Source organism: Onychomys torridus, chromosome 1 (genome assembly GCF_903995425.1).
Source record: "Onychomys torridus chromosome 1, mOncTor1.1, whole genome shotgun sequence".
Classification (NCBI taxonomy): domain Eukaryota; kingdom Metazoa; phylum Chordata; class Mammalia; order Rodentia; family Cricetidae; genus Onychomys; species Onychomys torridus.
The window spans coordinates 162444622-162458508 of record NC_050443.1 but is presented as its reverse complement, the minus strand read 5'-3'; the positions used below and the strand labels follow the sequence as shown (position 1 = coordinate 162458508).

Below are 13887 nucleotides of genomic sequence, written 5' to 3'. Positions count from 1 at the left end.
TCTTTAATTTTGTGTGTTTGAGTGTTTTGTCGGCTTATAAGTATATGTACCACGTGCATGTGTGTCACCTGTGGAATCCGGAAGAAGGCATTGGATCTCCTAGAACACCATGTGAGTGCTAGGAACCAAACCTAGGTCTTCTGCAAGAGCAGCAAATGCTCTTAACTGATAAGTTTTTGCACCGATAAGCCTCTCTGCTGGCACAGCAATCCAAATCAGACCAAATTAGAAAAAGCCCTGGTTTAATGGGTAGAGCGTTCCTTGGGTGATTCTCTGCACACACACCCCCAGAGGAGATGGGGCCGAGAGACTGGAAAACCATGTGTCTGGTTTCTGGGATGCAGCTTATATACCGTATGGGAGTGGTCTTGAGCATCTCTTGGGGAGGAGTGGTGTTGGTGGGCTTTGAAGAGACAGGACTGGGGAAAGAGATGGGGGAGGGGAGTTGAGGTGGGTCTTCCACCCAAACATTCTAGACTCTTTGGGTATAGGGATGCCAGGGTGCCAAGGGTTGAGGTGGAGCTCCCACCCAAACATTAACTGTTGAGCCATCTCTCCAAAATGTTTTACATTGATATAGACTTTAGTCTATTGATACAAACTTAAAAGTTAATTTTGTTATACTGTGTGCATATTTCTACTCATATTTAAGGTATTATGTTTGTATGGCTCATTTTAAATTGTAATGGATAATTAAAAATAGATTAATAATTAGTCATCTATGATAATCATACTCGTAGCCATGTTACTTAAAAAATCTTCTACATATACATAGAGATATTTCAGATAGATAGGTAAACTTCAAATACTTCAAAGACCTATAGAATATGGCATTTAAAATATTTTTAAAATTTAGACTTTCTGGACAGTGAGACATATCTGCTCCTGGCAGCACCATTTTACTTCAGAGAGGAGGATGGGCATTGAAGACACTTCATATGGAGTTTATCTTCACCTTGGCAAAAATAGCCATTTGGACAAGAAACTGTTCTTGCCTGGACTACTTGGTCCTTCAGGTTCCTGCTTCGCAGAGGAAACTGCCAGACATTCTACAGGACACTGAGAGAAGTGACCGAGAGACTCTAGCCCTGTGGGCTGAAGACAAATGCCCCAACTTTACAAAGGAACATTAGGTGACTGTCCAGGCTGCCGGCTGTCTCTGTCTACCCTGCAAGACTCCCGAAGGACCATTTTGTCAAGCAAAGTTTAGTGGTCACCTTTCTATGGGTCCTGTACGTCCAGTCGATCAAGCAGTCCAGGCAAGAACAGTCCAGAAAGTCTAAATCTTAAAAATATTTTAAATGCCATATTCTGTAGACCTTTGAAGTGTTTGAAGGTTACCTGTCTATCTGAAATATCTCTGTGTATACCTAGAAGACATAACTAACATGGCTATGAGTATGATTATCATAGATGACCAGTTATTAATCTATTTTTAATTATCCATTACAATTTTAAATGAGCTGTACAAACATAATACCTTTGTTTGTTTGTTTCCAGTGCATAGAGCCCTAGGAATCTTTTGGGCCTGTATCACTCTGGGGCTCAGCAGAAGCAGAGAGCTTACTGTAGGTGGAGACTGCTGGTCACCTCTGTCCCTCCAGCTGCTCCCAAATGACCACACAGAGACTTATTATTGACTATAAGTGCTCGTTCGATAGCATAGGCTTGTTACTAACTAGCTTTTACATCTTAAATTAACCCATATTTTAATCTATGTTATACCATGTGACTCGGTACCTTATCTCAGCATGTTCATCTCCCGATTCATCTTCATTTTCTCAAGACTCCCAAGGCTCCACCCTTCTTCCTCCCAGCATTCTCTCTGCCCTGAAAATCCTGTCTAGCCATCGGCCAATCAGCTCTTTATTAACCAGTGAGAGCAGTACATATTTACAGTATACAAAAAGATTGTTCCAGAGCAGCTTACTCCAGTCTGAGAATTTGAGCTTAGAATGGACAGAGTTTAGGGAAAATAGTAAAGGATTATACTTTACAACAAGGCTGATGCTTTAGCTCCAGGGCAGGGAGGTGGAATAGTTACTTGACGGGGCTAGAGTGCTGTTTGGAGAAAGCCTCCTGGCTATGGCCTTTGATGGGGCAACATCACCATCTCAGCCCAGCAGGGAGGGAACCTCTGCTTCTGCCTCTGCCTTTAGATCTCTGCTAATCCAGTGGTTGAACCAGAAGGAATCCAGAGGCAAGCACCTGGATTTGGAGCTTGAGGTTGCTCTTGGGGCATAGAGCAGGCTGGAGGACAGACCTGGAAGAGCTGATGTTCTGTATCCACAGTGTGTACCAAGTTCAGACCTTTACCCCAGAGGCCATGTTGGAAATTACTCATTAAGCTGGTTGATAACAGTATCTATTGGGGTAAAAGTTTACAGCTCATGATCTCAGATTTTTAACAGTGTGCCCAGGCTTGTGGATATGGTTTTTATTAAAAATAATCAGAGTCTCCCAGGCTTTCTTTCTTTTACATTCCGTCTTATTTTATAAGATGTTAAATGGTTTTTTTTTTTTTTTTTTTTTTTTTTTTTTTTACTGTGGTAAACGAATATAACATAAATTTTACCATTTTGAACTTAAGTGTACAGTTTTGCATCATTAATTCACTATCGTCCACCTCCGGAACTTGCTCATTTCCTCAAACTGAACAGTTCTACCCACTTAGCACTAGTTCTGGCCATTCCCTTCATCTCCCTGCCCTGGACACTGCCTTCCTGTGTCTGTGACTCTGGCCGTTCTGAGTGCTTCTTCTACATGGAACCCTTCAGTGTTTGTCCCTGGACCTGGCTTATTTCACTTAGTATAATGTCTTCTTGTTTCATCCATGCTGTGGTATGTGTTACTATTTTTTTCCTTTTTAAGAAGGTGGAATAAATGTATATGTGTAGCACATTTCATTTATCCATCTTCTGATGGACATTTGGACTGCATGACATGTAAAATCTTATTTCTGAATATTTTCATTATTTTTATAGCTTTAAGTTTCACATGTCCAGGGCTAGAGACATGGCTCAGTGTTTAAGAGCACTGGCTGCTCTTCCAGACCCGGGTTCACTTCCCAGTACCCACATGGCAGCTTACAACCATTTGTAACTCCAGTTCCAGGAAATTTACTTTTTTCTGGGTTCTGCAGCTACCAGGAATACATTTGGTGCATAGATATACATGCAAGCAAAACATCCACACATATAAAATAAAGACTTAAAAATGCTTTATGTGCCCAGTCTTCAAGATGACATACAGAAAGTCTGTGAGAATGGAAATATAGAAGATGGAGGTGGTCTTATGGAGGAGAGATGGGCACATTTGGAGGAAATAGTGATGGGAAGCATGTATTTAAATATGTGGAAAGGTGTAACCTGCTATGAATAAAAGAAATGGCATGTAAACAAGGCAGGAAATGAGTCTAGGCAGGGGACTCCAACCCAGGGCCCTCCACTCGTTTGCTGAGCTGCCCCCTGCCCCAGGTGGACTGTTCAGGTTGGACAGGGCTCAGCATCTTGAACAGATGGGACAAAGTTTAAAACAGTTCAATGTGGCCAAACAAGGGCCTGTTTTGTTTGTTTCTGAGACAGGGTCTCTTCTATGTAGCCGTGGCTGTCCCTGAAGTCGTTATATAGACCAGGCTGACCTCAAACTCACAGAGACCTTCCTGCCTTTACCTCACTGAGTGCTGGGTTTAAAGGTATGTGCCACCACACTTGGCCCAAATGTATTTGTGTGTATGTATATGTATGTATACATGCACACATGCATGCATACATTCTTCTATGTGTCTGTAGAGGCCAGAAGAGCATGTTGGATTCCCTGGCTCTGGAATTACTGGGGGCTATCAACTACCTGACAGGGGTGCTGGATTCTAACTTTAGTCCATTGTAAGAGCAGCCGGTGGTTTCAACTGCTGAGCCATCTCTCCAGCCCCCAGGCAAGTATAAAGACATATAATTAAAAGAGCTTCTTGCCTGACTGTGGTGGTCATTATTGTGCCAGGATTTGTGCCCCTTCAAGAGGGGACAATGGTTCATAGCTTTCCTTGAATCATAATGACTGCAGTGCACTATATTTTGAATCACCAAGATTAGCATCCTTAGAGCATGTTTGCAAAGGGACAGCTGTGGGAGGGCTAAACTAAGCTGAGTTCAGATCCTCAACAACCACGTAGAAAACCAGGGTGGTAGTGTGCACCTAGAACCTCAGCATTTGGGGAGTGGGCTTGCTGGCCAGCTGGTCCAGCTGAAGCAGTGAGCTCTGGGTTCAGGGAGAAACCTCATCTCAAAAGAGGGTCCCCAAGATGGCTCAGTGGGTAAGGGTGTGCATCACCAGGCCTGATGACCCGAGCTTGATCCCTAGAACCCATATGATGAGAGGAGAGAAGTGAGTCCTGCAAGTTGTCCTCTGACCTCCAGTGTGCTCTGAGACATGCACACACACATACCACATACACACATACACACTCAAATAAATAATATGTAAAAACACTAAAAATAGGACACCTCACTTCAACCTCTTGTCTCTGGTACATGCACACATGCACACACACACTGACACACAAATGGATGAACACACACGGACACACACACACACACACACACACACACACACACACACACACACACGCATGGACACTTGGTCACACGCATACACATTCAATCACTGCAGACTTAAGACATACCCTCCCCCTGGATGGATAAGGCTATTTCCTTTCCAGGCTAGTGCTTAGGTTATTAGAGAGTTCAACTTCCTTCTCCCCAGGGAAGCTGCTCTGGGTTAGGGGTTAGATTGCTATCTACAACAGGGAGGAGCAGCCTCCACGCGCCGTGGTGGGGGAGCAGAGGAGCACTGTTTCTAGAATTGTGTCAAAAGGCTGTCCAATGCCTGCTCTGCCCACTGGAGCCGAAGCTTTATCTTACCTGGGAACTAAATTGGATGAATAAGGAGCTAGAGGGTATATGATAAAGCCACTGTGGTCAGATGTTATGGTACAACTATGGCTATAATTGTAAAATTCTTTCTGCCTCAATGCTTGGCAATTTTTCTAACAACAGGTTGAAGAAACAAAAGAGGAAAGTGATGGTTTCTTGGGTTTTGAAGAACAGACTGCTGTGGTTTAAGAAAAGCAATGTTTTTAGTAAAAACAACAACAACACATGAGTTTAGCAGCCCCCAGGCTTGAACTCTGGTTCTGGGTCAGCGGTTTACTAGCTGGCGAGTTTGGGTGAATTGCTAAAGGGTGGTGCTGGGATCTGAACCTTGCTGCCCACAGTGCAGCAGATGGCACAGGCTCCTGGGTCATTCTGGCACATGTGGCGTGGTGGGCACTCAGACGGTAGCTGTTCTTAGTGTCCTTTGGACTGTTCTTAGTGTCCTTTGGACTTTTCAGAACCAAGGAGCCTGGGGTCCCCACACTTGACCTGGAGGGCTCACACTGCTCACCCAATCCAACCTAGACAAACTGGAGACTGAAACTATTTCTGCCCGAGACAGTTGGTTTACTTTTCAGTGAGCAGAACTGTGGGCTCCGATATGAGCAGTTTCAGATCTTCCCACCAGGTTCTGTCTGTCACTTAAGCTGTACTGTGCTGGTATTGCTGCAGACCTGTAGACAAAGGCAGAACAGCTTCCTTCACAGACTTTACCTTCCAAAGGGTTTGGAGAGTCATCTTTCCAAGGATATTTATATTTGCAATGCAGAGCACCTCTTCAGAGGAGGAAACAGGTATTCACGGGTAGGAGGGGGTGGAATTCTGCATCTTTTCAATGTCCTTGACACTGTGCTGTATTGGACAATAACTTCCCCAGCTTTCCCTCAGCCCCTCTTCTTGTAGTTTCTTCTGAAAATTTCTTCTGGAGTTAGAACAGCTTACGGAAACCACTAATGATTAAGTTTTGAAGCATACCCTCAGGCATCTAAAATGCTCCCCTGTGTGGGTAACAATAGGCGCTTCTCAGAGTATATACAGGGCATGAACAACTCCGGAAAAGTCTATCACCTACGTAAAGTAGGGGATGTCAAGCCCCACCTTCGGGTTACACACATGAATCATGGAGGCTGTGACTTCTGTGCCCTTCTAGGGTGTGTGTTTCTTAGTATTACACACTCACTCCAGTAGAGTAGGAGGTCAGTTAGTAAAAGACTTTATTGAACCAGATTCTCCTCTGCGTGTGAGTCATAGTCCAGAAGTGTGAAAAGGGGCCAAGAGGAATGTTTAACCCTTTCAGCTCCCAGGACTAAAGTGCAAGAAATCAGTGGACCTGAGGCTGCTTCTTAACACTTCAGAGAACAAGCTGTCCATTTAGTCAGACAGTGAGAACTCTGAGAAAATGTAGCAGAAAATTATGTCCATCTTGATCTAACCCTGAGGACTTCTTGTTTTAATAACATAGATGGCTAAGAGAGTTGTCAAATACTATGCTTGGTTTTCTGTTTTAAAAAATTCTTAGACACTACCCTTCTGCAGAAATCTGACATCTGGTAACTTCAGGTGCCTGGAAGGCAGCCAGAAAATAAGAAAGGGGCCTCAGAGCACATAAACTGTGGAAAACCTCCAGTACCAAACGTGTGTCCTTCACCTCTGGGAGTGTCAGCCTGCCATCTGGAGTTTGGCTACTTTAGTTATGTGGGAACTTTTAGTAATGTTGGTGCTCTGGATTGTAAACAGCAAACTAAAAAGTGGGTTGAATTGGGTATGGTGGCGCATACCTTTAGTCCCAACATTTGGGAGGCAGAAGCAGTTGGATCTCTGTAAGTTCAAGGCCAGCCTTGTCTATATAGCAGGTTCCAGCCAGGGCTACACAGTAAGACTCTGTCTTGAAAAAGATAAAATTAAAAACAGGTGGAAAAGCTGATTGGAGGGTGATGTAACTGAAAAGAGAATTCAGTGGTTAAGAGCACTGGCTGCTCTTCCAGAGGACCCAGGTTCACTTCCCAGCACCTCCATGTCAGCTCACAACTGTAACTCTAGTTCCAGGGGATCTGACATCCTCCTCTGGTAGGCACCAGGCATACATGTGGTGCAGGGACATACATATAGACAAAATACCCATATATATAAAATAAAAATAGATAAATCTATTTAAAAAAAAAAAGTGGAGCTGATGAAGGAGATCAGCTGAAAGAAGAAGCAGGCTAGCATCCGAGGAAGAAGGCCTGGCGACTTGTGACTGTCTAGGACTGCGGCTATGGTTAAATGCAACACAGTACTGTACGGCTGAAGTAATGACCTTGCTTCTGACAGTCTGAGTGAACCATGTTCACTCAGTGTCTTCTTTGGGAGACGTCAGAAAGACACATGATGTGTCTTGTTTTGCTTTTTTTCATATAAGATCTGACTACATTAGCCCAGGGTGATCTAGGTCTCAAAGTTCTCCTGTCTCAGCCTTTTGAGTTCTGGGTTTTATGGGCATGTGCTATCACACTCGACCCCATGTGCTTATTTTTAAACACGGTCAAAATTAAATTAACCCTGTTGAAATAGGAAGCACTCACATGTTTATCTACCCGAAGACAGTATGTTCTTTGGTGATCAGTGACACAGATTTGAACTTGTAGTTAATTATGGGAGTGATTTATAATAGGCACTAATGTTTATTGAGAAGCTTTTATATCGGTCATGTCCTCAGCACATCCACACAGCACACTGGGTAAGGCTTTGGTGGCAGATGGATTTGGATTCCCATTCTGTCTCTGACTTATTATGAGTGTTACAGCTCTAGAGGGAAAGGTATCTTGACTTGTCAGGAAGTCAGATTATACCTGAAGCTATAGGGAGATATTCTGGATACCCACAGCTGTGAGGAGAAAGATATCCTGACTTGTCAGGAAGTCAGGCTATATCTGAAGCTGTGAGGAGAAAGGTGTCTTGACTTGTCAGGAAGTCAGAATATACCTGAAGCTGTGAGGAGAAAGGTATCCTGACTTGTCAGGAAGTCAGGCTATACCGGAAGCTGGGGGGGGGGGGCAGTAGAGGATGGTCTATCCACAGCTGAGCTCTGCTCTGCCTGTCTTCAGCTTTCCAGCAGAGGTGCCCTTTCCTTCTGTTCTGCTCTCAAGGGTTTCCCAGGAGAGACTCTGCTCCTCACCCATGAAAGAAGATCTATACTCAAAACTCTGTTAAGAAAGAGATTTATTTGGGAAGGAGGAATCCAGGAGAGCGTCTGCCTCTGCCAGGGTGGGAAAGGACAGCTGGTACCTGAACAGGCGGAGGGGCTTATGTAGGGCTTCTTAGGGGCGGAGTTTTTCCAGGGAGACAGTTTTCTGGTAGGGATTGGTCAGATTTTGATCCCCTTGAACTTGGACAAGCTCAGATTGGCTGGGTTTTGTGCTCGGGGATGGGTTGGTTTAGTTGGTTAGGGACAGAGTTGGCTCTGGTTTCTTTCACTGGCCCTTTTTAGCCTTTCGGCTCTAGTTTCAGGGCCAGGGCATAATTCTTTCACTGGCTCTGGGTTCAGGGTCAGGGTGCTAGATTTTGTGCTCAGGGGTTGTTTGGTTTCCTGCTCAGGAATTGGTTAGTTTTCTTGCTCAGGGATTGGTTGGTTTTGTGTTCAGTTGGTCAGGGGCAGAGTTGGCTCTGGTTTCAGGGCCACTGTGTTTCTTTCACTGGCTTGGGTTTCAGGGCCAAGGTGGGTTTCCTTGGCTGGTCCTTTTACCCTACACTTAGTATATGACCTTAGAATTTATCATTTCTTTGAACCTGTGTCCTTATCTGCCCAATGGGAACTACTAATAAACAGGCAGGTCATTGTGAGGATTCACTGATGTGGTACACAGTGCAGTGTGTGGAATGAGGAAGCACTGTGTAAGTGTTGGTCATTGATCTTTATCATTATAGTCATCCTCTTGTACTGTGAAAGTATTAGTATCTTCATTTCTCAGGTCATGGGAACGGAAGACCTGAGAGTTTACGTGATGTGTGCAGGGTGAATAAGCTAAAGAGCAGTAAAGTTAGGATTTGAACTAGGGAGCTGTTCTAGCTATGACTTGAAGCACTGCCCCCAGTGAGGTAGCAGGTAACTGTTACACCTGCCCATCACCTTGAAGTACATGCCCCTGGGGTCGCTCAGGACCCTTTAAGACCTGGGATGCACATAAGCGGTGTTCTCTTCTCTCCCTCATGGGACTTGGACGCTGGGATGATCTCAGGTGGAAGAACAGTGTGGGTCTCTGCTTAACCCTTCCAGGATCCTGCGACAATTCCTCTGTTCTGTCTAGTGAGTTTTCCTTCCCTAATAAATTCTTTGCCCTTAAAGAGGACTCCGTGGACTGCTCACATTATTGAACTTTCCTCTTTGTCTCACTGAAGAAGCCTAGTGTTGCACATGCACACTACACTGTCTCTTCAGAGTCTATTTACATAAATATTAGCATTGGTTTTTGTTTGTCTGTCTGTCTGTTTTAGGTTCTCACTAGGTAGCCCTGGCTTAGCTGGAGCTCATTATGTAGACAAGTCTGGCCTCTTACTCACAGAGATCTGCTTGACTCTCTGCCCCTTGAATGCTGGAATTGGAGGTGTGAACCACCAGGCACAACCGATGAGATGTTTTTAGTAGATGCTCAGTAGTAGAACATGTGTCCAGCATGCATGAGGCCCTGGGTTCTGTGCAAAGCACCGTGAAAGGAAACCAAGAGCAGAAAGCCTGTGGTGAGGAATGCAGTGACCACTTCTCTGTTTCTGCTGTGGCCCCAGTCATCTCATTACTGAAAAAAAATCCCAGTAATACAAGAATAAGCTACTTTGACCTGACAGTCCAAATCAAATGCATAATATTTAATTATGGAGCATGGTTAAAAATGACAGTATACTGAACTGTTTATTAGATGCTTCCGACATTTTTTTCACACCAGTGAAAGTCATAAACTACCGTTATAGCTATCATCATTTTCTTCCCATTGGACATTTAGTTCTCTTTAGATATTTATATACTGGGGCTGGAGAGATAGCTCAAAGGTTAAGATCACTGGCTGCTCTTCCAGAGGTCCTGAGTTCAATTCCCAGCAACTACATGGTGGTTCACAACCATCCGTAATGAGATCTGGTGCCCTCTTCTGGCCTGCAGGGATATATGCAGACAGAACATTGTATACAAATACATCTTTAAAATAAATAAATAAATAAATAAATAAATAAATATTTATATGCACTTATTTACTGTCTCTTGCATGATCTCTCTATCTGTGTGTGTGTGTATACCGTGTGTGTGTGTGTGTGTGTGTGTGTGTGTGTGTGTGTGTGTGCCCCCAGAGGCCAGAAGAGGGCTTAGGATTCCCATGAGCTAGAATTATAGGCAGTTGTGAGTCACCTGACATGGGTGCTGGAATCAAACTCATTTCCCTGGATGAGCAGTAAGCTCTCTTGACTGCTGCGCTATCCCTCCAGCCCCTGGTTCTCCCCGCTGCCATAGGTCCTGGGAATCAAACTCAGGTTGCCAGCCTGGGAGACAATCACCGTTATTAACTGAGCCACTTCACTGGCCTATCTTGGTGCTTTTTGATGAAGTTAGTCATGTGTGAGATGAAAAAAACCTTCACCTTCAACAATACTGAAGGAGTCTTGGAGGAGAATAAAGAAACATGGGGCCCTGGCCAGCATGGAGAGCTTGAGCTGTGCCCTGTGCAGCCTCTGAGAAGGCATGTGGAGAATGTGGGTCTGATCATGGCTGGGCATTCCCAAGTAAATACACACATGCCCCTCATTCCCTTATTTTCTAATGTATAGACACATCCTTAGCTCGCCAGCCCTACACACTAGAGTAACAGACCCATCATGCATTGCGGTACAGACCTGCAACAGTGCAGGCTGGGCCACTGGCATCTTTAAACCAGAAAGAAATGCCTGATCTGCTGGTACTAAATATCCCCTAGAGACACCATCTCCGGCCCTTCTTTTCATAGACTTCCTTTTTCTGTGGGTTTTAAATCTTGGTGTGTGAGTCCTGACCCTGCTGTGTGTATACTTGAACAAATTAGATTATCTAAACTTGCAGATTGTCATCACCCTTGTCTTACTATTGTCATGGGAAATGGATGAAATGCTGTATGCAATTTCAAGTCTTTGGATTTTAAATACTGTATTTTAAAAGCACTGTATTGCCTAGAACTTTAGTCATGGTAAAACAGTAATGTCCTTACCTCCCTCTTCCAGCACTTCAGAAACCTGCCTTCCTCTACTTGAATCTTTGATCTCTACAGTTTGGGCTAGTTGTTAGTTTTTTGTTATTGTTGTTTGTTTCCAATTCTAGGCTTACACTGAGAAGCTAATGAAGACACATAAGGAAATTTCTGTTTGTTTGTTTGTTTTTGTTTTTCGAGACAGGGTTTCTCTATAGCTTTGGAGGCTGTCCTGGACTAGCTCTATAGACCAGGCTGGCCTCGAACTCACAGAAATCCACCTGCCTCTGCCTCCCGAGTGCTGAGATTACAGGTGTGCGCCACCACCGCCCGGCTGGAAATTATTATTTTTAAAGAAACAACTTTATATTTTATATTGCATTTATATTATCTTCATATTTTAATTTTTAGGTTTTAAAGAAACAGGTTTATAGTATGTCTTAAATATCTTTGTTTTCTCATGCTCTGGGCTTTCCAGGTTGCGGAACATGGAGGCTGGCTCTGTGGTCCGAGCCATCTTTGACTTCTGCCCTAGCGTCTCAGAGGAACTGCCACTCTTTGTGGGAGATGTTATTGAGGTGTTGGCTGTGGTGGATGAATTCTGGCTTCTAGGAAAGAAGGAGGATGTTACAGGTAAGAGGTACTCCCTCCTCTCCTTTGCATATTAAAGATAAAGGTCAAATGCGAAGCCCAAGTTAGTCCTTATACTTTTCCCATGTCTTCCTTCTGCGCTCACACGTGGCTCTGGCCTGTGGGGAGAGGTTCCGCCATTGCCCGACTCTCCATATTGATTCCTTGTGGAGGCTGGATGGCTAGACACCTGCTGCCCCAGCCCAGTTTCTGTCTGTCTTTCTCTCCCCTTCCCAACGCTCTGTCTTTCATGTCTAGTACTCTTGTTCCCCTCCTCAAACTGTGCATTATTCCTCTCTTCAGAACTCTTGGTATTTATCGTTGCTCTTTGCCGGCGTCAGGTGAGTGGGATGTAAGATGTAAGTACGCTCCACCTCATCCCTCTGGCTTTCTGCCTTTTATAGCTCCTGTTCCGTCTTCCATTCTCTTCAGGGAGCCTTATTTATCCCACTCAGTCCTTCTTGGATCTGCACTGGCAACACTGATTAAAGCCACCCTCTGCCTTGGATGCTCCTGTCTCCCATGTTTGTACTTCCGGCTATCTTTCTTCTATTTCTGAGATTAATATTAACATGGATTTCTTCCATTAACTGCCCTGGGGAATGGCAGACCTTTTCATCACACATCATGCAGTTAATTTAGTCTTTAATTTTCATGTTTGTGGGCATCTGGGTTGGAGTATGGAATGTAGTTCTGAGAGCAGGTACTGTGAACACTTACCAACTTTGGGGAGATACGCAGATTATTTCTAGCAGAAGTGATGCTTCTGTTCAGATAAAATCATTGAATAGGTGTTAGCAAGGCAGAGAGACTTGCTTGCTCAGGCCCTGACATAGCCATGAACACAGGGGCACCGAGGAAGCATTCGTAGGACACCAAGTGGATGGAGGTCCAAAGGACAAAGGCATGCAAGGTCAGAAGTTGAGGAGGCCAGACACTGTGACTTTCAAAATCCTCATACCTCTGTCTTCAAAATGCTGCTGCTGTTAGCTTAAGAGCTTCATAAAAATCTCTGTTCCTCCTGACCTGTCCTCAGTCTCCTCTGAACCTCCATGGCGTGTGTGTGTGTGTGTGTGTGTGTGTGTGTGTGTGTGTGTGTGTGTGTCTGGTGTGTGTGGGTTTCAGGATTCCATTTTCCTTTTTGTCCAGGTGAACTTTCAGATCTTTGAAGACCAAGACCACTCAATTCATATTTCCCTCTTCAGTGAACCTGTTAGAGTGCCAGTGGTTAATGCTTATTGAGGTAGTGGGGTGTGTGTGTGTGTGTGTGTGTGTGTGTGTGTGTGTGTGTGTGTGTAAGTGGTCATGTGGAGAGCACAGGACAGCTTGCAGGATTCATTTCTGGGGATCTAACTAACTCAGGTCATCTGGCGTGACCGCATATGTCATTACCGCTCAACCATCTCACTGGCCCAATAAATGCTTTTGAGTTGTGTTCTCTGCCCTATACATACATCTAGTTCTGAACTGTGCACTTTATCTGTAGTGAATTCTCTAATTATTAGTATTAGGTCAATTTTCAATTCAGAATTTGTAACTGTACTGAGAAAAAGAGTTGTCCTTGTACACAGACAGAGGGAAAAAATAATCTTAAGAGAACACTCAGTGTTTAACGTGCACTTCTGTTTTTCAGGACAGTTTCCCAGCAGTTTTGTGGAGATTGTGACAATCCCCAGTCTGAAAGAAGGAGAGAATCTGTTTGTTTGCACCTGTGAATTCACATCTCGGGAGCTGAACAGTCTTTCTCTCCATCGGGGTAAGAGCATCAGAGATCTGCAGTCTTGAGAACAGGGTCTTTTAGAGATGTTTACACTGGTTAGTCAGTCTCTGCAGCCTGCAGCACTGACATAATGCAGGTAAGAGTAAGGCCTTATGCTATAGCGCTTGGTAATTTTCATAGGATTTTCTCAGAAAGGTATTCTTTTATTGTTTCAGATTTTATTTTTATTTTTTGAGACAGCGTATATATGTAAAATACCTCTGACTGGAGTGGAACTTCATATGTAGACCATGCTGGCCTCCAACTCACAGAGATCTACTTGCTTCTGCCTCCTGAGTGCTGGGATTAAAGGCATGAGCCACCATGTCAATCTGTTTTTATTTTTAATTATGTGTGTGTGTGGGGATATGAATATGTACACATG

At 44.1% G+C, this 13887-nt stretch overlaps 1 protein-coding gene across 1 annotated transcript in view; it reads left to right on the top strand.

Moving 5' to 3' along the window:
- Nucleotides 1-13887, top strand: part of LOC118571020 (dynamin binding protein) — a 93266-nt gene that overhangs the window by 20781 nt on the left and 58598 nt on the right. The window contains exons 2-3 of the mRNA XM_036169883.1: nucleotides 11592-11746; nucleotides 13377-13499. Coding sequence (XP_036025776.1) covers nucleotides 11602-11746; nucleotides 13377-13499 — 268 coding nt within the window. The 5' untranslated portion in view covers nucleotides 11592-11601. The remainder of the gene's footprint in view (nucleotides 1-11591; nucleotides 11747-13376; nucleotides 13500-13887) is intronic.